At 43.8% G+C, this 24197-nt stretch overlaps 1 protein-coding gene across 1 annotated transcript in view; it reads left to right on the top strand.

The window, feature by feature from the left end:
- Window positions 1–24197, top strand: part of fbn2b (fibrillin 2b) — a 60829-nt gene that overhangs the window by 14785 nt on the left and 21847 nt on the right. Inside the window, exons 5-13 of the mRNA XM_035647732.2 lie at window positions 1759–1854; window positions 2256–2351; window positions 10671–10868; window positions 13724–13849; window positions 18058–18183; window positions 21811–21963; window positions 23130–23387; window positions 23534–23677; window positions 23943–24062. Of these exons, the coding sequence (XP_035503625.2) occupies window positions 1759–1854; window positions 2256–2351; window positions 10671–10868; window positions 13724–13849; window positions 18058–18183; window positions 21811–21963; window positions 23130–23387; window positions 23534–23677; window positions 23943–24062 (1317 nt within the window). The remainder of the gene's footprint in view (window positions 1–1758; window positions 1855–2255; window positions 2352–10670; window positions 10869–13723; window positions 13850–18057; window positions 18184–21810; window positions 21964–23129; window positions 23388–23533; window positions 23678–23942; window positions 24063–24197) is intronic.

The raw sequence follows: 24197 nt of genomic DNA, 5'->3' as shown, positions 1-24197 counted from the left end.
AAAAGAGTGTACAGCGTTAATCTCCTGTCTTGAACAGAGCTGAGGTTGAAACCTGAGAGGAAGACCTGACTGATCCCTCATGAGACTGAATGAGAAGAGAGAGAGAGCGAGAACTTTAGTACTCTAACCTATGAACATGGCGTGCCCCAGAGTCCCAAACTATTTGCTGTAATCGATTACCATATGTTGTCATGAGATTTTCTGCCAAATCTGTACAAAGACTCTGCCAAGTGTTGCACACGAGAAAGTTGAGTGGAAATTCTTCGATACTCAAGACGCATGAAATATATGGAGGGATGAAAGCTTTGTTGACAGTCTTTGTGAATTATATCTCTGTCTTTTATTTGCTGAAACGGCACAGGGTCCACACGTTGCGTGCTATTGTGCTTTGACTCATGTAACCGAAGTCTACGCTGTAGCTGCCAGTAGGTTGGCGTGCGGCATCAGTGGCGAGCATGTTTACTCGCTGTGACTCACACAAGTCATATTTAGTGTGTTAAGGCACAGTCAGATTAAGTGGGTGAATTATAGTGGCGCAAAATGCCTCTTGTTGGCAAAGTGTGCAAACACAGAAAGTGTCATTAGAACAACTCAGCTATGGCGGAAGCCCGGTCATTTCCCCTCTGCTGCGCAGCTCTGCAGGCCAGCAATGTTAAAGTGGGAAAGAGACATAAACAGACAGATGAGAGAGAGCGAGAGCAGATAGAGAGAGAGAGAGAGGAAATTAATGTTGAACTAGCTATTAAGATATAGACAGAAGAGCATGAAAGGCACTGAGGGAATAAGGAAAAGTGGAGGAAGGAAGTAAAATAAAAGCACAGGGTAAAGGACAATAAAATATCCACTCGAGCCTGGGGGAAAAATAAAAACAGGATGCAGGGAGAGAATTCAGTCTGCTCCCATTCAGCACCATAGCTGTCTTCTCTCCTCTTCTGCACGGTGAGAGGCTGACCCAGCAGAAAGCTGCCTGTTGGCCAGGAGGACCAGTTCGTTTGTCGTATGGAAGCCGCAGCTACGCGTTTAACACCGCACATCTCACAATGGTCCTGTTTCATATTATAATACCTAATACCATTTTAGCTATTCTGGTCCGTTTACCCACCATTCAAAATTACACGCTTTCTCCTTCTCCTCTGCATCCTGCTTTGTTTGTGTTACCCCCCCCCCCCCACACACACACACACCCCCCCACACACACACACACACACCCACCCACACCCCCCAGCCCAGTTTCCCTCTCCTCTCAGCAAATTCCTGAATGACTGACTGACTGCAGCATACAGCTGGCTCGACTTATTGCCCACTCCCCGTCTGCTTGATTAGCTCTGGTTTTGTGGCCTGGGGGCCTTTGAGCCTTGTCTGCAGAAACAAAGATGTTTTCTGAGTGTAAAGAGGTTCTTTAAAGTGGCCAACGTCCTTGATTTCTCAATTCTCTGATGTTTAATGTCCTTTATGACTGGTTAAGAATTTAATGAAGGAACCTACTGTACCAGGCAATCAATTCATACACCCTCATTTCATAAAAAGTGCAAAAAATTTGTGATGATGTCCAATGGTAAATAATCATTTTTTTCATGTTCCTCTTTAACTGTGATAATGCTGCAGCCTGTGTTTTTTGGAAATAGGAGGAAGTTAAGGTCTGACGTTCATTTTCAAAGTGCATCTGTTCCCGTTCATCTTTCCTTCTCATTTTGTGCCCTTTCCACAACCCAACTCTCCAGCCTCGTTTACCCCTTCTCTATTTTTTGTCTCCTCCAGTTCAGTCCTGTAACATCAGGTGTATGAATGGAGGCAGCTGCGCGGAGGACTCTTGCTCCTGCTCCAAGGGCTACACCGGCAGCCACTGTGGACAGCGTGAGTGAAAGCTTTCTTCATATTTCTCTCTTTATGTTTGGACCTCAGCCGCACATTAAAACGTTTCAAGTCTTTTCTAACTCTTTTGAAAGCGTAGCCATTTTTGGGGGGTTAAAACAACATTTAAAAGTGAGGCATGACGTAAGGAGAGTTGATGCCATTGCCTAAAAGGAATGATGTTATCCAGGAAAATCCTCACACATGTTTATAATACAAATATACAATGCAGTATGTGTTTGTCTGTAAACTATGCAAGTGATTCTATGGTGAAGTCATTTGAAGCCTAATGAAAGACCTGTGTTGGTCTGTGCGCCTTTGATAGAAGAAGAGAAAGAAAGAGGCAGCGTGTGATCATTTGTAACTTCTCTGTGATTCACTCTCTTCCCCTGTGTCTCCTGCAGCTGTGTGTGAGAACGGCTGCCAGAACGGTGGGCGCTGCATTGGGCCCAACAGATGTGCCTGTGTCTACGGTTTCACTGGGCCGCAGTGCGAGAGAGGTGAGAGCTCGTCCTCGTTTCTATGGTGACACCGTGTGTTATGATTCTCCAGTGCCCATGTTGCATCGCTATGGCAGAGGCTCGCGAGTGCGAGATGGTCCTGGATGGTTCTTTGGTGGGAAAACCAAAGGTTTTTACAAAAATGAAATTGTGATTTTACAACCATTTCATAGCGTGCTGTTGTGTATGGCTTGGCTGATATCGCCTAGAGTACAGTGAGGCAGATGTAAGATGTCTGTATGTAAGAATGCAAATGTTGCTCAGGACATTGTCCAGAAACTTGCGCCTATCGGTAAAATTCCAAGGAAATGTCAGAGTGAGCCGACGTGAGAATACAGCGGGAAAATCTCTGGAAAATTCACAGCGAGCGGGTGTGTTGATCACTGCAAATAAAAAGCAGAGAACATGTCGTCAGGTCGTCATGTGCTCTACCACGACGCCACAGAATGTTTCAGAAATATCCCTGATGGTCGTGAACACGTCTGACTCCGGAAAATGTCCGGACAGCTTAAGTGGTTTACAGCAACTTTTTGGACCCAGGCAAAAACAAACAAAACAAAGATAGTCAGATTGTTTCCAATTTGCACACTGACGTCCTGGTTTAACTTAAACCTGCCGTACTTGAAGGATTATGGGTGTGCCTCCTTTTCAGGATGAGACAGGCCAAAAGATGGACACAAAGTTACCAGTGACCCTGCCCTCTATCAACACACTCCCCACCCGCACATACACAAGTGTTGAGGACAGTATCGTACTAGGAAGGCTTTGATGTGGCCATGCTGTCACAAGTGCTGTTCCTATCAGTCCGGACGTACTCTGTTTATTCATTACTTCAGTGCTTAGTGAGGAGGCTCTTCTAGCGTGGATGACTTCATACAGTTAGCTCAGACAGACAGTGGGTGTTCGCCTCCTGAGCTTTGAACAGAAGCCTGTGGTGTGCGTGCGGTGGGAAGTGATTGCAGGGTGCTGGAGGTAGGTGGTACACTCACATGGCAGATGAAAAAATGTCTGAATTGTTGGCCGCTCTTCGTCTCCGCTCACCTCAGTTCACCTTCCCGGAGAAGGAGAGAGATCTTTATGCCTTTGGACATTCTCTGCTACCATCTCACCTTTCCCTGACCTTCACCCCTCACCTTCTGCCTCCCCCTTCCCTTGCTCTCTTCCTCCCCTCCTGCTGTTACCTGTACTGAGGTAGAGGAAAGTTCTTGGCCTGTAATGGCAGCCACCTCATTGATCTTCTTCCGCATTCCGCATTATTGTTTATATCTATGCTTGTGAAAACCATAACTTATACCTAATCTTCCTCTCTCCTAGTTCTTTTCTTCTCTTTACATTTATATTTTGCTACGACTCATTAAAATTCTGTGACATTTCTAGTATTCCTCCCACACTCCATCCCTCATTTCTCCATCCAGCTCCAGGGTCTTGTTTTCATGGGGAAAAAAACAACATTTGGGGGGTTGAGTTTGTCAGAGGCAGCCTAGAGACATCTGGCGACCAATAACCCCCACCGCTCCTCAACAACCCCACAGGACTGACAGAATAGACTTTCTTTGTTGAGTAGTCTTGGACATTTCCCGATGAGGAGTGGAGAAGGTAGGGAGGCTGGGAGAGAGAGAAAGGGAGAGGGTAACAGGGAGGGAGAGATGGAGTGAAAATGAAAATGGACTCCCCAGCTGTATACACAAAGCCTCTTGGGGGGAAGCACAAACCCTCTCCAGGTTTGAGGAGTGGGTAGAACGCTGGACCGGCAGTCACAGGAGAAACACCTCTGAATCTTTGTTTGTGTGACTTTGGTGCCAAATCTACCTCAGAGGAAAAAGAGGGGATGAACTAAATTTGTGAAAGAAAAGCTGCATAATTCATAACGAATCATAGTCGTGACAACACACATAAACAAGAGCACTCCAGACACAAGAGACCTCCACCAAGGCGGAGCGGTTTTCCTCTATCTCGCAATGGTGAAGAATTAAGTCCTTGATCCAGATCTGGATGTGGAACCCTCCCAAAATCGAATCACCATGGTAACATCATCATGCAAATCCATCCTTAACATTTTGAGTAATCCAGTTAACAAACAAACAAACAAACAAACAGATGAACTTAACCACTCATATTTGCTCCTTGCCAAATGTTAAAATGATCTTAGCCACTCTGCATTGGACATGAAAATTGGACCTCAACATTTTGACTCAATCAGCTACATTAGGATTATTCTCATGTAATTTGTTACTGTGTCTTTAATAAACAGGTCACTAAGGTAATTAAAACATTTGACTGTCAATTAGCTTGAAAAAAGCTAAGTATTATTCTTAACATGGTGCCCCCCCTTCCAAACCCCCCTCAAATTTATAGACTCATTAATATCTATAAGTGACTATTACATTTTATTAATATTGTGTTTGGACAGAAAGGCTCAAGATTCCTTGGTGTAACCATTTTTTTTTCTTCTTCTTCCTATGACTGCTGTATATTGTGGTTTTACAGTCTGTGTAGCTGAGGCCATGAGTCAGGAGATTTACTGTGTGATTCAGTGACAGGACTGACGATGAAATGCAATTAATAAGTCAGTGAAAGTCAGTCGGTACGGGGGAACTGGGTGTGTGGGATGGAGTCATGGGAAACCCTGGTGTGTTTGCATGTCTCTAGTGTGTGTACATGTGCAGCAATGTGCCAGTGTGTGTGTGTGTGTGTGTGTGTGTGTGTGTGTGTGTGTGTGTACGTGAGGCGTGCTGACTTTAGTTTGGGTGAGCATGAGATATGAGTAAGTGTATCCTCCTCAAATCAAAATCATCAGCACACTGTCATTATTAAGCAGCTATATATATATATATATATACCATGACAATGACCATGCTGAACTGTTAACTTTTCTCTTGTGCTACAATGAGGTTGACATTTTGAGTTTGAAGGGAAATGTCTGCAACACTTGCCGTAGCTTCAGGTTGAAAATTCCATCCATCCAATATTTTGATTTAAAACCATATATTTGGAAAACTAATGACATTACCTTTGGCCCATTAAGCCAGTTCTGCTCCAGTAATACCCAGTCCAGCGTGTCCCAGTGGACCCAAACAGCCTCTGACATCAGCTCCAATTCCAGACCAGTCCAAACAAAACAAATTGATAATCGCAGAAGAGCTATTTTGTCCCCCAGCAGGCAACAGGAGGTGGCGCCAAGGGCATTTTTAGTTGAAAAAAGTGAAGGAAGTTGTGCTGTTCCTGTTATTTTCTCTGACTCTGGATAAGAGCGCAGCAAACAAGGCTGAGCTGGTAGACGGGTGGAACTTGAAGGCAGTCACAGGTCACTCTGTGGAAAATATCCCCAATGACAATTTAGTTTGAGTCCGCCTCTTTGGAGCCTTACTACGGCAAGAATATGAATCATATACTAATGCAGCATGATGTTGCCTTGTAATGGAGACTCCACATTTCTCTTTTCCATAAAAGATACGTTATGATCTCTATGGAACCTCAGAGGAGCAAATATCAACTGAAAGTCATGAGAACTGGCTGAGAGTATTTTATAAACCCAGAAACAGTGTGTTTTTTTTATCTACGGCTGGAACAGTGTTGCTCTCTGTCCTTCATCCAAATACTATATGTTCTGAATTAAATCATCGTGTTATGTATCAAGTGTAATCGGGAACATCACATTTCAGTTTTAGTGTCTCTTTTCATGAGGGGACTAAATATTAATGAATTTAGAGGCTCTGGTTTGTTCCCATCAGTATTGGATTTGGCTCACGGGACGGCGATGAAGGCAGTGTTTGAGCTGGCCTGGTGAAAAATGGGCAGATTTACTGATAATTGTAATTAAGATAGCACTACAAAAACTTTCCTTTCACAGAACAAATAACACGTCCCAAGAGTGGTAGTTGTTGACGGAGCCGGGAGCCCTCTTGCCCGGCTGTGTTGTTGCCTGGCGGCGTCTGCATTCAATAGAGTCTTTTTCATTATTGTTCCACTGCTGGACAGTATTGTGTCAGGAAGTTTCCCAAAACAGATCAAAATAGCCGTAGAAAGTCAAGATAGATTTTTACAGCACAATGGGTGAAACTTAGAAACAATGACGGCGGAACTGCACGATCAACGACCTGATGCCTTAACATCTGACATCACAGTTAACAACGGGTGTATATATATTCAAAACTTTTTTGGTGTAGTTGTTTGCATGTGTCACAGTAAATTCACACACAGCGATTAGCTGGAGGAGGTTTCAAGCTTTCAAAACTTGGTCGATTGCAGAGGGTTTATCTTGCAATTGCCATCCTCCCACATTTGATGGCCCTTGTAAGTGTGTGTGTGCGTGTTAAACATTTGGTCACGTTCAACTGACTGCTTTTGGTGTGGAAGAAATGAAAGGAGCAGACTCCTTGAGGAATTATTAGGTCGAAAGGAAAAGAGAGATTTCAAGCCTGTTGATAATGGCGCTGATAAGACTAACAGAGAACGCTATGGTTGGCCAAGATGGAGATAAACCTCCCAAACACACGGTCACACACATACGCACACACACGGACACACGGACACACACACACACACACATATGCACACAAACGGACACAAACACACGCACTCGGGGGCCCGCGCACACACACACACACACACACACTCACACACACAGAGAGACATGCAAACAAAGAGCCCACACATTTGAATCATTTATTTATATCCACATCAGCAGAAGGACACAAGGACACAAACACCATAATTCAATCAGAAATTCCACAAGACCCGCCAGACATATGCTCAGTCTGCACCATGCGCGCACACACGCACACACACACACACACACACACACACACACACACACACACACACACAAACACACACACACACACACACACACACACACACACACAGATGCTTGTTAGGGCATTTGTTTCTTCCCTTAATTCATTTGACTAGTTGACCTCTAGTCATAGGAAAGTATGAAGAAATGATAATGGCTTGATTTCCATGTAATCAACTCTTATTTCAAGTTTCTTATCATCCCAGACCTCTCCTCCTGGGAGTTTTGTAAATACTTCAGCAGTTATTAATGAGTCCTAAGTGGGCTTTTTCCTCTCCTCTCGTACAATTTCTCTTTCCTCCTAGTGGTCAGGTCAGTGCTCTCCCTGATCCCACAGCTGGACAGAGTTGATGGGAAAATGTTTTGCGTTCCAGACAGGATTAAATATTTTCTCACCTTTGCCTTTACAGTATTTTATCTTCCTTTAATCCAGCTCTCATCAGAGCAAAAAGTAATAGGCTTTGATGAGTGATCACGGTCTTTTGCCGTATCACGTATCAGATGTGGTTGGCTCGACTACAAAAACCTTATCACATGCGAAGGGTCAGATCCCGTTTACATCGCCTCATATGAATGGCTGGCTAATCCATGTGGACTGATCTGGGTGAAAGGTTATAAGTGCATCAGCAGCTGTCGCAAACTGTGGGCTGCTTTACAACTGGCAGCAACTCCTGGAAAGCTTCATTAGAAGTGGTGATGTTTACTAAATAAAAGCATTAAAAAACTTGTTAAGCAGCGAAGACTCTGATTAAGTCTAACACAAAGTCAAAAATCTCTCATTATCGAAAGGAAAAGGACGTTATTCATCGTGAGGTCAGCGGGATGTTTTTCATTGCGTGGAGACTATGAATGAAACCAGAGATGCCAGGATGAGACAGAGCTCGGAGATGTCTAACAGTGGAGTTAGGGGAGAGGAATGGAGAATGTATTTGATCTACTGAGCAATTTGAACACTAATTAGACAAAATTGCTTCCCAATGTTGTCAGTCGGACCGAATCAGGACGCCGGATTTAGTCCTGTCCAAACGTGCCTGCACCGATGATCGCATGTGTCTGCTGAATTTACATGCACAACATACAGATGTGCATACCGTCGTGCTCCGACACACGTGTTGACCTCTTGACTGAAGCTCATGAAATGGCCACAAAGACAAACACAAAATGCCTGGACACATGGAGCGCGCACATTCATTGGGACACAGTGAGGCTTTCCTTCACTGTTTGTTATTTTGGCTCCAGTCTTTTGTTTGGCTCGACGCTGTGGCTCGGACAGACAGCGCGTTTGCCTTCAGACGTGTGTGTGTCTACAAAGACAAGTTTGCATTCTTGTGTATGCATATGTGTCATACATGTGTCAGCGGCAGAGGCAATGGGGCACGTGAGTGCACTGTATGTAAGCACACATGCATATATTGCTGTTGTGTATGGTTAATGCTGGATGTGGGAGAGTCCAGTCTCCTCTTAGAAGCGTGGCTTTTCTTTTCTTCCTTAAAATCAAAGACTGATGGCGGGAAGCACCAGGATTCTTTTGTCCTTTTGTTCCCATACTTATTTGTTCATTTATCTTTTAATTTCTGTTCTTCTCTAGCTATTTTAACATTTATTGTTAATGTTTGTTAAGTCCTTAACTGTAGATTGTTTCATTGTAGATGCCCTAAAAGCAAAAACAGCAGTTGCTATTCAGTTCAGTAAATTTTAAGTATTTTTCTTCCTCCTTGTGTATTTATGTGCAGGTACAGGTACAGGTACAGGCGTGTATGATAACTACTGTATTTGTTTGAATTAGAGCTCTGCACATGACTGAATGCATTTGGTGTATATGTCGCCAGTCCACTGTGAGGATGGAAGTTCAAAAAGGGGCTGCTAGACATGCGAGGAGAGAGCAGAAGAGTGACAGACAGACAGACAGGAAGAGAAATAAAGACTGATGGATGAGAAGGGGCGACTGCTGTGAGCCCCAACCTACACTCTGCATGCTCACTTTGACCTACTTTACTTTTCCTCTCTGTCTCTTTCTTTTCCTTTCTGCGTCTCCTCTCTTCCCCATGACCCCCTTTCATGTAGCACAAGGAACCAATAAGGGCAATAAGTCTGGAGAAGGACTCCCTCCAGACTCCACCACTGGTTTCTGTCTTTCCATCTCATTCTGTCCTTCAGAGCTGAGCAGGTCTCCACAGCTCACTGTCACTGCCTTGGCCAGCCAACCGTGCACTTCGTCTTTCATCTCCGCTGACACAATCTAACATTCTGCTTCTTTTTTAATGAAGGCTACATTGAGTTTGGCGCCACTGCAGAGGACTTAATAAGGGTTTCTCCCACAAGGGAGGGAAGCCATCATTAGGCAGTATGTGATTGAAAGAACGAACATCGTATTGCTGCGATGGTTTCAGCATGAGGTCATTGTGTCTGATTTGTGAAGTGCATTTAACAAGATTATGCCATGGTTTCACTGGCAAACAGGAGTGCAGCGAGGGGGCCAGGTGATCGCTGAGGCCAGGAACATTTTGTTCTCATTTAGCTCTAACACAATTTGTTTACTTGCAACATCTGTTGGACTGAGTGTGAGTTGAACTCACTCTTGTTGCCATCCTTTACCCCGAAGTAGAACGGACAACTTTGACGCTGCGCGTTGATTTTGTTTTTGTTTTTTTGTGAGACATTTGTCTTACTTATTAAGACAAAATGAAATGTTCCATTTACAAATAATGTCGTGATGAGAGGTTTTGTTGTTTGGTTTTGCAATGTCACACAAGAATGTGTTGTCCAAAAGATGACGAACACTCACTAAAATGCCACAATCATTTCTTCAGTGAATGATTGTCATGGGGTGACTTGTCACGGACGACCTCGCTGCCATTAGCTGCTTATACTGTCACATCGATGGAAACACAAACCACCGCTGTTCAGCCCAACGTCAACTCCTAGTTAGAGCACTGGAATGTGCGTCTGTGTGTCAGTCCACTGGGTCGACGTATTATCACAGACAAGAAATGCATAGCAGAAATTCCAATCCTATTACTGAGTTCCTGCTGAAAGTGCAGATGTGTTTTGCAGTTTAATTTTGAGCAGGTTTAATAGAATAATGCTCAGCAATCCTCAGCTGCGACATGATCTATTACGCTGCTACCTACTCTCATATTGTTCCTCTTAAGTCCTGGTAAAATCTACTACTTGTAAATGCTCCTCTTTGTGAGCAGATTGTTGCTGAAAAGACTAAACACTTGAAACAATTTAACCTTGAGGATGTGTTTAAATCACCAGTGAGTCATCTCTCCAAAATAATCCTGTAATGTGGTGCCAATTTTTTTTGGTTTTTTTGTTACAGCTTAGTCCTTTAGGTAGTCATAACAGAAAATATGGCTCGTGCCCAAAGCAGCAATTTCTCATTTATGTACTTTCTCTGGTTTCATTTAGTGCTACACCAGATGTGTTCTAGGAAATGAATCACAGTTTTATCATTTAATGCTTCACATGTTAAAAGAGTCATTAACTAACAAAGGATACGTGCCTCTCTCCTACCACAGACTACCGGACTGGGCCATGCTTTACCCAGGTGAACAACCAGATGTGTCAGGGCCAGCTCAGTGGAATCGTCTGCACAAAAACCCTCTGCTGCGCTACCATTGGACGAGCGTGGGGCCACCCCTGTGAGCAGTGCCCTGCCCAGCCACACCCCTGCAGACGGGGCTTCATCCCCAACATCCGCACTGGAGCCTGCCAAGGTCAGATTGTAGCGCAAACAAAACTCTCTCCATCTCCATCTCTCTCTCGCTCTCGTACACACACCTGGTGATTTTTCTTTTTAACACACACACACACTCACACACACTCACACACGCACACACACATCCACATACGATCACCCCAATAAACACTGTAACCGTTAATTTTTATCCATCATCATCCCAGCTGCCATTCCTGCCCAAAACATCGTTGAACTAGTGTTAACATCATGGAGGGTGTTTATATGTACACAGTAGGCCGGATACTAGCGTGTACTTTCCTGTTTATGTCTTATTCAGTACATGTATCTCTATTTACTGCCAGTAAACAGTACACAGGTTTATGCATGGTACAGTAGTATTTAAGTGTCAGTCTGAGTTATATGTACTGTATCTGTAGCATCATGTGTGAGTGTTGCCTCATCCTGTTTGAACCAGATAAGTAGTACACACAATAGACTAATCATCATCTTCTATGGTATAATTATGCCAGGTTAAGGACAGATAACTGGAACAGAAATGTTCTGTCTCTCCCTGGATTCATGTGGTTTATGTAAAGGGCACTCTGACACCTTTATACTTTATTAGACAACCGTCATTTAGACTGTAAAAACAATTGCGTAAGTCCCTGGGACATCATGAAGTACAAAATTACTTATTTCTGAGATCTGGGTTTAGGCTTGGAGATTCCAAACTTTAAACAGAAAGCCTGCATTCAAATCTAGGATCTAAGATGTGGATTTGAAAAACTGGGCTTTTACACTAAGCAGATGGTCTAATAAAAGATGCTATTGCATTATCTAATCGAGTTACAGTACGGGAAGAGCACTGCCCAGTGTTAATGGGTCAAATTAGGATATCTCTAGATATCTCTATTGAAATGCATTTGCCCATTCTTTTTACTGTCTCCAAGTCCTCTAGCTTTGTGGAAATGTAATTCTAAATTGCTGGCGCACCCTGTGTAAAGCATCTGCAGTTTATTAGACACACAATTCACTCACCCTATCCATCACATGCTTGAATATTCTTTAACAGATACAGTATAGAAATAACATAAGCAACACAGGCCAAGAGAATGAGGTAGATATGAACTGAGATTCACCTTTTTTCATTAACATCCCTGCTGCTGGTTTCCCAGGACCTGTCCGACCAGGCCGGACTCTCTCTGCATACCTCTCTAATAACCTATGGCTCTGACCAGACTAAGCAATAAGACTGCATCAATATACAGTCTGACACATATGGATGTCTTGTCCAATTGAGCCCTGTCAGGCTCTTTGTTGCCCCCAACCAGCTCCCTTTCACATGGGTACACCCAGCGGCTCCCGGGGCAGATGGTTGATGTGTAGAGGATGTCATCACAGACTGTTTTTGTATGAGATGAATACACAGTAGCACCACCCCCCTTCGACAGTATCAGACCTAAGGACAACACAATCATGTATTTACTCTGGGAAACTCTGATAATATAGCAAACTTAAGTATTTTACTTTTCAGAGTTAATGTATGAAAGGACAGACATGGCCTAGAACAATATAATTATCACGTGGAGAGGGAGCAAGTAGAAAGTCAGGATCCAACCGCCAACTTGCCATTTGTCCAATTTTTTCAAATACTAAACGAAATGAAGCTGAACAAAATGGCCATCCCGACTTACCCCTGGTAAATACTTTACATGCGTTGAATCAAATCAAATGGTTATAACACAAATTCCATTATAAAAAGAAAAGGTAATACATCTACAGTAGGACTCATTACTTTGTTAGAGGTATCACAGTGTGAGACCAGAGATAATTCATCTCTGTTTCTCACATACCTCCTCTATCGCTCCTTCACTGTCTTCCTGTGGTTCATTCTCTCAATGTTTCCCTGCTTCTCTCTTTTCTCTCCAATTCCACTCTCTCTCTCTCTCTCTCTCTCTCTCTCTCTCTCTCTCTCTCCCTCTCTCCCTCTCTCTTTCCATTACACACACACACACGCACACACACACACACACACACACACACACACACACACACACACACACACCAAAGACACCTAGTCGCCAGAGAGCCTAGAGCAGCGTCTTACTGGCAGTAGTACAAAGCACACATGACCAAGAATCCAAATGTAAGGATTTCACTCCAGGCTCCACATCAGGATGTTGGCCAGTAATTTTCTTTCTTTCTCTCCCGCCCTTTGGCACAGAGAGTTCCTCAACACTAGATAGTGTTTTCAGCCTTTCTTGAGTAAAAAAGGATTAATTGATTGAATGCATTGGGATGATTCTAAACAGCGCAAGCATACAGGGGTGTTCAGGATTTTTTTTTTTTTTTTAGAGCATTGCTTACACATCAGCAATGCCTGGATCCTACCCAGTGTCTGACTCTGAGGTGAATATAAACCCACTGTGAACAAGTGTGTGTGTGTGTGTGTGTGTGTGTGACAGGATCAGAGGGACAGCGTTTTATAGGAATTCGCCCCTCTGTCATATCCCCAATACTGGAAATAGTGACTCACACTGAATGCTGGGAAAAAAACGTACATTTAAAAAGCGATTGCCTGTTCAAACAAGAATTGAAGTGGGTCTTTCTGGAAGTGGTTCTAGACATCCCAGCCAGTGCCAAGTTACTTCAAGTTTAAAAAAACAATAGTTTGGTGTTCAGCAACAGAATATGTGCAAGAGACATACTCTAAAGTGTCCTATGAACCGTGCATAACATTTATAACATTAAACTGCATATTGTTCAATGTTATTTCTGTTGTTTCACCTAAGCCGGTGCTCTGCAGATTCGAGTGATAATCACAGCTTTTGTTCATATCTGTGTTCTTTTTTACTCACGTCAATTTCTGTGCCTTTGTCTCCCTCCTCTTAGATGTGGACGAGTGCCAAGCTGTGCCGGGTCTCTGCGCCGGAGGCAACTGCATCAACACTGTGGGATCTTATGAATGTAAATGCCCCGCCGGTCACCGTCAGAGCGAAACCAGCCACAAGTGTGAAGGTGAGGACTCTTAAGTAGCAACACAGTACTTCACTTGTTGATTTAACAGTTAAGTTAACAATTAAGAAAGAAATAAAAATCATTTATAATGAGGACCAAAGGAATCTTGGTCACCACATAAGAAATGCATGGTATTCAAATCTCCCCGGTCAATAAAACAGACAATGAGGACTGGCAGCCATCTTTGATGTTCTGCCATTATTGTCTCAATTGGCACGTTGTCAGTGAATAAGTTATATGAAGCAGTGAAGTGCGAGCTGACTTTCACACAGGTCTCGTAAGAAAGAGGCACTGGGACAACAGTTAGAATTATAAGCCAAGCCAGAATTACAAGTCGTCATTGTGGTAAACATCTGTTGTACTAAGCAAGACGCGGTTTTCCAGCTCTGCTGTAGATCTGAAATCTCTGCGTAAAGCAATGAGCTGACGAACACATTGCCCAGGCCAAACTACGAGTTACAAAATCATTGTTTCAATCCACTAATTCCTCATTAAGTGTGTACAATTTTAAATGTTTTTATTCTAAGATTTCAAACACCACGGAATTCAGTGATGTGAGGCAACACTTTTAATTTACTATTTGAAATTGAACTGACAAACTTCTGCAAAATATACAGACTTCACTTGAATACAGAGAGTATCTGAACTTATGGTCTCTTCAGATTCGATTTCGTCGAGTTGATGGGGAGACGGTCACGGGCCGTGCACTTTATGATAACTGTTGGTTTTCTCAGATCCGATGACACCTCTGACATCTGAGGGATCTCTGAGCGACGACATGTTCAGAGCTGACGGAGTCGGAACATGTGCACATAAACACATGCACACACATGAAAGCGCATACGCAGCGGAGTGGGTTCACGTTACAATGTGTTGATTGGATGGAATTTAAACAATGCCCAGGCTAAACGTTTTGACAGTGAGCCAGGCAGAGCTTGTGTCTCTTGGACTGAGGCCGATGTGTTCTTAGACTTCAGGGAGGATTACTCCTAGCTCCTAAACTGTTGCACTGGCTGTCCTCGCATATCCACATATGAATTACCATCGAGATTCTTCTCTTATTAATCTGAAGCGTGGCTAAGAGCTGTACCAGCTCTAGGAAAAATACAACTATTATTTCGCTGGAAATTGGCATCGCCACCTTCAAATTCATGAGAAGCAATCACTGTGAAACACACCAAAAGTGATTTATGTCCCAGCGAATGAAGGAGGAAGCAGAGACGCTGACTTCACTGATTCCCGGTTTCAGTTGTGGTTTTGGGTGAACGCCGAACGGTTCGGGAATTACTTTAAGGAGAGAATGAGCGCTTCCAGAGAAGCTGGGCAGCGCTAATAGAGATCTGGGCGTGGATATTGTAGCCACATTCCAGCTGGTATCCTACAGCACAGAGAGCACTCACACTACATCCACTCAAGGACACTGGGAACCAAGCTAGAAACGCAGGTTGCAGGAGCTCTCAGGATTGGAAAGCCCTGTTACCTGTCTTTGTAGCCATAGACGACGCCATAGTCACAAATGTTTCGTTGGTTTCTATCTTTGTTTTAATTGACTGATTTTCAGTGAACCTTGAATTACATGCACTCTGTCTCTTTCCACCACTTTTTATGAGGTAATCATGGTCACAACAGGAGTAGATCTGCAACTAATTAGTGTTTTCATCTGTGATTAATCTTCCAGATACTTTAAAATTAGACACTTAATTTATAAAAAGTCAGAGGATGCTATTATTGTAATTTACAATTTCCCCAAAACAATTTCATGAACCAAATGAAAGCAGCAAATTTTCACATTAAACTTCTGGAACCAGCAAACACCAGGAATGATGAAGAGTATAGATCTTTGTAGCGACACTACTTGTTACTGCTGCTGCTGCTTGGTGTCTTTGTACAGACTGTGAAATTTGATTTGATTAACTGGCCACTTTTATTGCTTTTCATTGTTCAATTCAGCCAATAGATCTTCAAAATCCAATGAATCTCATCCATTAACGAGGTTAATCTTTCACTTTATTTAGTTAAAAAAAATTCTGGTGCATTTCTGCTCTAGCACTGATTCGTTGATTACATGATTCGTTGACCTATTTGTTCGTTTGGCCCACGCAGAGTCAGAGGAGAAAGAGTTCAGTGTTTGTAAAGCTTGTAAAAACAATACAACGGTTGTGACGTCAGTCTGAAGTCATGGATCTGCAGGAAGCGCAAGTTCAGTGAAATCTCCCCAATAATCAGCACGGCTCCTCTGGGGGAGGTTTTTATTGAAATGCCGTTTTAACTAATGCACAAACTGCCTCACTGAGCGCTTTCACGGTGAAATTAGGGCGGTTTGGGAGTAGTTAAGATAAAGTGCAGTTAAGATGTCATGGGTGTCTGATCGTTTTCGGGCAAAACGAGGCACCTGGTTTTACGGCCAGCTTTTAGTTCAGACGGTGCTTAACAGTCTCTCCTTTTCCCCCTTCTACTCCTCCTCTCTCTACTCTTTTGTGCTTCTCCTTCCATTTTCCTTCCATAAGTACAGTGCTTTGGCGGAAAACCAGCTGTTTGTGCTGAACAAAGAAACACTTACAGAATCTTGGAGACTTTCTCATTACACACACACACACACACACACACACACACACACACACACACACACACACACACACACACACACACACAGAGAGAGACCTCCCCGTCGCTCTGACACTCGCAGATTCTCACGCACCGACAGTTTCACACTATACAGATAGTTTAGATTAGGTTAAAAAAAATATGCTAAATTACACACATGCATCATCTAAGGTCTTTTTGACGGGTGTTGCAGATGTGTGCACACAGTTGCGCGCACACATCGCAGACATTTATTCAGGTGACACACATTTCCCTTCGCACACACAGTCAGTCCCACAGCGCCATGTCTGTGCGCAGCGTAATGTCTGGCGTGCTGTTGTCGGTGCTGACACAAGGTTTATTTGGCTGGGCTTTTACAGCTTTACCTAGGCCTTCTGCCACCGCTGTCAGACACAAGTCAGCAGGGGGAGAACAACCCATTAGCTTCCAACGGCAGGCAGCAATACACACAGAGTGACTCACGTGGATATAAGTTAGACACTCTTTACCCCTAGAAAAGTCAATCACTAACACACCCTTCGTGCACACACACACGCACACACACGCACACAGCACCATATGTACCACGTCTGCACTTATTCCGTAATTATGCCCCACAGTGGTGTAGTAATTACGTATGCGTATAAATAAGTGTCACATCATAAAAACCCAATACCTTCTGGAACTTCACTTTGGGTTCCCCCGTCATGGAGCAGCGAGGCGCCCTCTCACTGAATAATAGAACCCAATGCCGTCATAAAGTGTACCACACCAAGGCAGGCCCTGCCAAGGACCGTGCCCAGGTACTTTCACATATTGTAGACATTTCTTCGTGAGTAGACCCACGGCATGTTGAAATCAGGTGGGCTCATTCACATCAACAGTATATGTTTTACCCGTAGACTCTACGGTTGTGACTTACAGCCTTTTCTGTCCTTTTCTCATGCCAATTTTTATATCTTTTGAAATGTTTTAACATTTAGTGCGGATGTTATACTCTCATCAACTTTTACTGCAAAACCTCTTTGGCATTTAACGTCAAATGTTGCGCAGTCACAATCCAAAATGAGAAACTGAGTGAATAAAAAAGTAACATTTAAATCAGTAGCTCTCTAGTGAAAGGATGAGAGAAGGATGAAAATCTGACTTGAACGTTTTTGACAGACACGTTTCATAGAAAAAAAACCATACAATGGATTTGTAAGTGTTTTGACTTTATATTTCTTGTTTTTGTTTGATTATTTGTTTGTGAGAGAGGTTAACTTGACTTTATAAAATTTGATTTGATCATACACTGTCTTCCCTCACTGGGCTGTTTACACGGTTACAGTGTTCCTGTCGTTAACATTTCACAGCTCACACGCTGAGTCTTTGTCTGAACAGATCACACCAGGAGTCCAGTAATTCAACTTTGCTAGACTGCAGATCCATTTGGTTTGTTTAATCTAACGGAGAAACTGTTGCCCCAGTGAAGTAAACTCTAACTGCAGGGTGCTACTGCATTTTTCCTAACAAAGAACATTTGAACCTTGAAACAATTCGTCGGGTGGCGTCAGGTGTAAGTGTGCAACAGATGTGTCTGGTGATGTGATGCGCGGTGTGTCTGACGCAACCGTATGTTTCAGATATTGACGAATGCAGCACCATCCCTGGCGTGTGCGACGGGGGAGAGTGCAGCAACACCGCTGGCAGCTACGTGTGCACCTGTCCACGAGGCTACATCTCCAGCTCAGACGGTTCCAGATGTGTGGGTGAGTCTCACACACACACACACACACACACACACACACACATTACCAGCATTCCACTCTCTCATTTGTGAGTTTCCTCACCCCCCTGGCCAGCTGAAAGCGTCACATCTGGCCAGTAACGTCCCTCCCTCCATCACTGCTCCCTGTGACTGGTGCTCTGATGAGTCAAGCTGGCCCACAGACCTGTGGTCACCATGTGTGGACAAACACACTTGCACGCACTATTTGGCCTTGACAGCATTAATCTACTCTAATGTTGGTGCTACTCTGACTCATTCACACACACACACACGCGCGCGCCCGTGCTGACACACATACCTAACTGACATGTCCCATGAAACACTACCAGGTGTTAATGTATTCCTGAGATCCTCAGCCGTCCTGGCAGCCACAGTCAAACACAACCAGGTGTTAATGCATTATTTCAAGATTTAGCCCAAGAAACAGACATCTCAGGGTCTTTCTGTTTCATCCCACCATCATCATCACAGGGCCTATTTCCATCTTTTATTATGCACTGTATTCACCTTATTCACTGTAGGTTCCCGTTCACATGTCTTACAACGCCTCCCACAGTCGTCTGCAAAAAGAAACGAGCTGCTCTGTTTTTGTTTTTGGAAAAAAAATGGCGAGAGGAAATGGGCTGAGAATACTGAAATTCCCGGCTCCCAAATCCCAGATGTGTCCGCATGTGCACATACACAAACAGGGTGGAGGCTGATCTCACAGGTAGTGTGTGAGCTGGCCTCAAGCTTTCAGGCTTCAAGGGTAACGAGCCTCTGATGTTTGAGGACCGAGGGTCAAGACTCAGAAACCCCGAGCCCAACAAGTTGGACTATGTGGCCAAACGATATTGACACCCCAAAGTTAAAACCCCTGAGATTGCTGAACAACTCTTTTCAAAACCAGGAGCAATAATATGCTGCTGTAAAAGCCATCTCTCCTCTGTGAAGGCTGTTGGCTGCAGGGCTTTACTCCCATATATCCACAAGAACAATATAACAACTGCAGATTCTTTGTGCTTGATAAGACCTCGTTGACAGGTGGCAAATCCAGTTCATCCCAAAGGTGTGGGATTAGTTGGAGTTCTGGAGTTAGTCAAGATCTTCTCAGCTAAAGTCAGGAAGCCATTTTTATGGACCTAGCTAAAATGAAAGTGAAGTGTGTGTGTGTGTGTGTGTGTGTGTGTGTGTTGTAGGGAGTGAATCACACATTGAGCAGTGTTGCAATCACCTAAACCCAAAGGTTCGCCATCTGTCTGTCTTTATGCATGTCCATATTTTTCTTGTTTGTCTGCAGCCCACTTATTTCTTTCCCCCCCCACCTGTAGTGATATATCATTCTCTGTCTCTTCCCCTCTTCATTTTTCTTCTGTATAAAGCATGGATCACCCCGGAGCTCATTCCTTCAGTTAACAGTTCAGTGATTTACATTAGAAAGTGTCTTTGTTTTCCCTGGAGTTTCTATTTGAGTTTGGAACTTTTCTCTCCTCCCATCTCCTCTGGCTGTTGTTTTCTCTCTTTTTAAAAGAATCCTTATCTCTAAAAGTGAAGCATTTCTCGCACTCTCATCCTCCTTATCTTTCTTACTGTTTCCTCTTGGCCCTTTTCTTCCCTCCGAGTCTCTGACATCTGGATCCTGCACCTCGCTTCCTTTTAGTTGTGGTTTCCAGTTGCTCTTCTGCAGCCGGCTGAAGGGAAAGGGGAAAAAGAGAGAGCAAATAAAACAGGTGCCAGACACAACCCCCATATATCCTTCCTCCGTCTCTGTCCCCCTTTCCAAACTGACTAGATTGGAAGGAGACAGCGGCAGAGATAAGTAAATGCAAACAAAACCAGTAGATCGGGCCAGGTCCAAGCCGCCTTAATACTCCAGACCAATGATCTAAAGTCTCTCTTTCGCACAAACCCGGGTTTGGGAAATGAGACATAATAACTCTGCTTGTGTCCTTGTCATGTCACTGGCACCCTTTGATGAAACTGACCATACTGTCTGATCTCTATGAGTTCTTTTGCTCAGTACACAAAGTGAATAAAAGAGAGGGAAAGGTTTGTATGTACAGTATAGGCTGACTTCTTTTTTTTTGCTTACCCATGTGTTTCAGATGTGGGATGTATGTTCTGGTCTGGAAGCTATTCTGTGTAACTCTAGGTGTTTTGCCCTCAATTTTTTGTGGGATGGGCTGTACAGTGGTGAACTAAGCCAGTGGGAGCTGTTGGGGGGCCTGACGGTAATCAGAGCCTAATGCCCTGTCACACGGTGGAGGTTTGGAAGAAAAAAACAGTCAGTCAGTCTGTAAAAACACCTTGCCAAATGAAAGCATATGCTTATGTAGTGGAGGAATACTAGAGAGCAAGCCACAGTCTGGATCCAATTTAGGTCATCATCCTCCTCATCAGCAACCCCCCCATCCAACCCCCCAACCCCGTTGTCCTACACCATGCCTCGGTCATTCCTACGGGATGCTTTTGGGTTAAGCTTCTTTGTATTTGTGTGTATTGAAAGCAAGCATGTATGTATTTGTATAAGCGCGTGTGTGTGTGTGTGTGTGTGTGTGTGTGTGTGTGTGTGTGTGTACGTGTGTTTGTGTGTGTGTGTGTGTGTGTACAAGTGTGTGTGTGTGTGTGTGTGTGTTTGTGTGTGTGTACGTGTGTGTGTGTGTGTGTGTGAGTACTGTACTCGGTGCTCCCAGACAGGGCGCAGCAGCCTCATGTTCTATCTAACTGGCAAGATTGCTCCTCATGGAACTAATTAATTCCAGACTGCTGGCTCATTAGTGAGTTAATCGACTTGGGTTCTTCCCTCCGCCCCCCTCCTTCACTTTGCTTTTTCCTTTTTCTTCCTCTTTTCTTCTACAGAAATCATTTAGGTCTTTCACATATGTTGTCCTGGCTCTGAACTTACACACATGCACCCGCTCTCTCTCTCTTTCACTCTGTCTTCTTCGTTCTCTTGGTATGTTTCTTAAATTCCCAGAAACCCCCTGTCCCCCATTCCATTTACTCCTTACACACGCTCCTTGAACCCCAGGCCCCTCTCCTGCCCCACTGACCCTGACCTGGCAAACTGTAACAAATAAGAGCCCTTTTTGGAGGCCCTTCAGATGCCTGCAGTTAGTCGGGACCCCGGGCAACCTTTCCCACTGCTAGCCCATAAAGCGGCTTCCTCCCTAGCCAGCATGCAGAGGGCAGGACAGCCTTATAACTTAACAGCAATGCTGATTTGAGAGGGGCTTTTATTACCTGAAACCTCCCACGTATAATACAGTGTTCCTATTTAAAGAGTCATTTAACATCAGTTTGAAAAGTGGTGTGTTACTGCCCTGTTTGGCTGAATGTTTCAAATGTGTTACACCTCTGACCACACACATCAGTGATGTCATAGTGTACTGACACGCCCTGGGCTACGCTCCCACGTCACTGCAGCAAAGTGAGAGGTTAAACTGGATGTCAGCGAAAACAAGATCTCTTTTCTTTTCTTTGTGTAGGTAACGGTGCAGATTTGCCAAAAGGAAACAGTGAAGAAACTCAAACTTAAGATCCATAATAAAATACCTGAAAGTAAAGTTTGAACATTTGCTGCTTGTCCGGTCCTCCCCTTATGTCCGTGTGTCTCCCTCTCTTTCAGACCAGCGTGTGGGAACCTGTTTCTCTGCTCTGGCTAACGGCCGCTGTGCTGCCGAGCTGAGTGGTCAGTACACCAAGATGCAGTGTTGCTGCGACACGGGACGCTGCTGGGCTTTGGGACAGATCCCCGAGATGTGCCCCGTCAGAGGTTCCGGTGAGAACACGCTCGAAAACAACAAATTTGGGGATAGATGATACATGCAAATGCCATGTTTCAGTTGTTAACAAACCACACAAAGGCTTAACAACATCTGTGTTGTTGCAAACAAACTGATGGATGCGAGTGTACAATATGGACACAACATCCATCTCTGTGGCTCTCTGGGGACAAAAGCTGGCACTCCCCCACAATGGATTGTCTATGATTTGGCACAAGCACAGGCAGTAAATAAAGCCATGAGTGTGTAAATGGTTCACAAGCCAAATTAATTCAACACTGTAATGTTAAACTTAGACAAGGCCGACTTTGTTCGAGAGAGGCTGCTTTGAATTTGTGTGTGTATGTATGAAAGGAGAGGCCAGAGCATTCGCTCAACCTGATGAGTCTGATGTCATGAGCGCAAACTAAACAGAGAAAGATGGAAAAGATTTGTGTGACGATAATGACCCATCATCTTTTCAGTCAAGCTGGAATTCGAAAAACTCTTCCTCTGCGTGAGACAATGTAATCCATGACTGATCTTTTACAGAATGTTCTGTATCTTTCACTGGCACAGCAAAAATAAGTTGGGTGTACTTGACTTATTGTGACTGTCAAACTAAGTGCAAAACATACTAACAAACATGCCAGTACATACACACACAAATACATGCATAGTCTACCTACATATTGCAAAAATATGAGACATGCAAAAAAGATCCATGCAATAGAGTTACTATAACTATGTGCTAAAGTAGAGAACAGATCATCATGTGCAGTGTACACATTTTTTTCTTATTACTTGGTCAGGCTTTGCTCCAGTCAAAGCATATCTGAATCCAGTAAAACACTTACAGTAGACACAGTCGGCTTTTAAACAAGCTTGAACTAAAGAACAGCAACATTTACTGTAAAGTGCAAAGGCCTTTGTGAAATCTGGCGTTACGGGAAACTGTGAGCACATTTAGCGTACGTACTGTAGGACTAACCCTGATCTGAAGGATTTCTGAGTCTGAATAACAGTTTTAATCCCTATAAACTTCCCAGTAAGAAAATCTTTACTGGAAGAGATGATAAACAGATTTTACCTCAGTTCCAATTGGCTGGTAACAAACGAAAACATACCCAACAGCAGTTTGCATCCACTGACTCATTCACTCTGGTCTCTGTTTCTCTTTTAGACGAGTTCAGGCGCCTGTGTATTGTGGGTGTTCCCCAGGGACACGGCCTCCCTCACGGTTACCCCAACGGACACTTCCCCAACAATGGCAACGGCTTCAACTATGGTCACAAGTTCCCCAGTGTGCCTAACGGCAATGGTAATGGAGGCATCGGTGGAAACGGTGGCGGAAGCTTTGGAGGAAATGGAGGAAGCTTTGGGGGGAATGGAGGAAGCTTTGGAGGCAACGGAGGAGGGCGTCTGAACCACCAACAGATAGGTGAGTTTTACTGTAGATCTAAATAAGTGTGCTGAATGACACTGGAAGAAAAAAAGGTTCTTTTCTAAACTCCAAAATTCTGTATATCTGTTGTATTGTTATTTGTAGGCCGTGCTTTGGTAATTCCCCTGTATTCGTATTCTCAGGCACTGTTTCTGTGAACGACTCCATTGACGTGTGCAAACATTTCACCAACCTCTGCCTGAATGGACGCTGCATTCCGACACCCACCAGCTACCGCTGTGAATGCAACATGGGTTACAGACAGGATGTCCGTGGGGAGTGTATCGGTAAAAAGAAAAAATGCTCATACACATTGTATGTGAGAATGTGGTTCAGTTCTCACTAATCTCTCTGAGGCGTGTAGGCCGACACGAAGGGGCGACAGTTAATACTATGCACTGCACTGCCATCTTCTGCTGATGTAGGGAACTCAATACAAGTGTAGGCTGACACTTAAATTGTGTTCTTTCTTTTCAATATTCAAACCAGGTCACCGTCAGTCAGTATAGCTCTTTTGTTTTCTGTTAATGTACTTTATTTTTGTCTCTCCAGATGTGGATGAGTGTGTGAGTAATCCATGTATCAATGGCGACTGTGTCAACACACCTGGATCGTACCACTGCAAGTGCCACGATGGCTACCAAGGGACACCCACCAAACAAGCCTGTATTGGTGAGTCGGCCTGCTTTTTCTTTAATACTAATGTAGTACACACTCATCACATCATTTAACTAAAGCATTGGTGCACAATATTGTACGATTTTTTTTTTTTTTTAAAAGACTGTTAATCAAACCATGCTCTCCCCT

This window comes from Scophthalmus maximus, chromosome 13 (assembly GCF_022379125.1).
Source record: "Scophthalmus maximus strain ysfricsl-2021 chromosome 13, ASM2237912v1, whole genome shotgun sequence".
NCBI classification, from domain to species: domain Eukaryota; kingdom Metazoa; phylum Chordata; class Actinopteri; order Pleuronectiformes; family Scophthalmidae; genus Scophthalmus; species Scophthalmus maximus.
The sequence above is the reverse complement of the archived record's forward strand: the minus strand, read 5'-3'. Positions and strand labels throughout refer to the sequence as shown.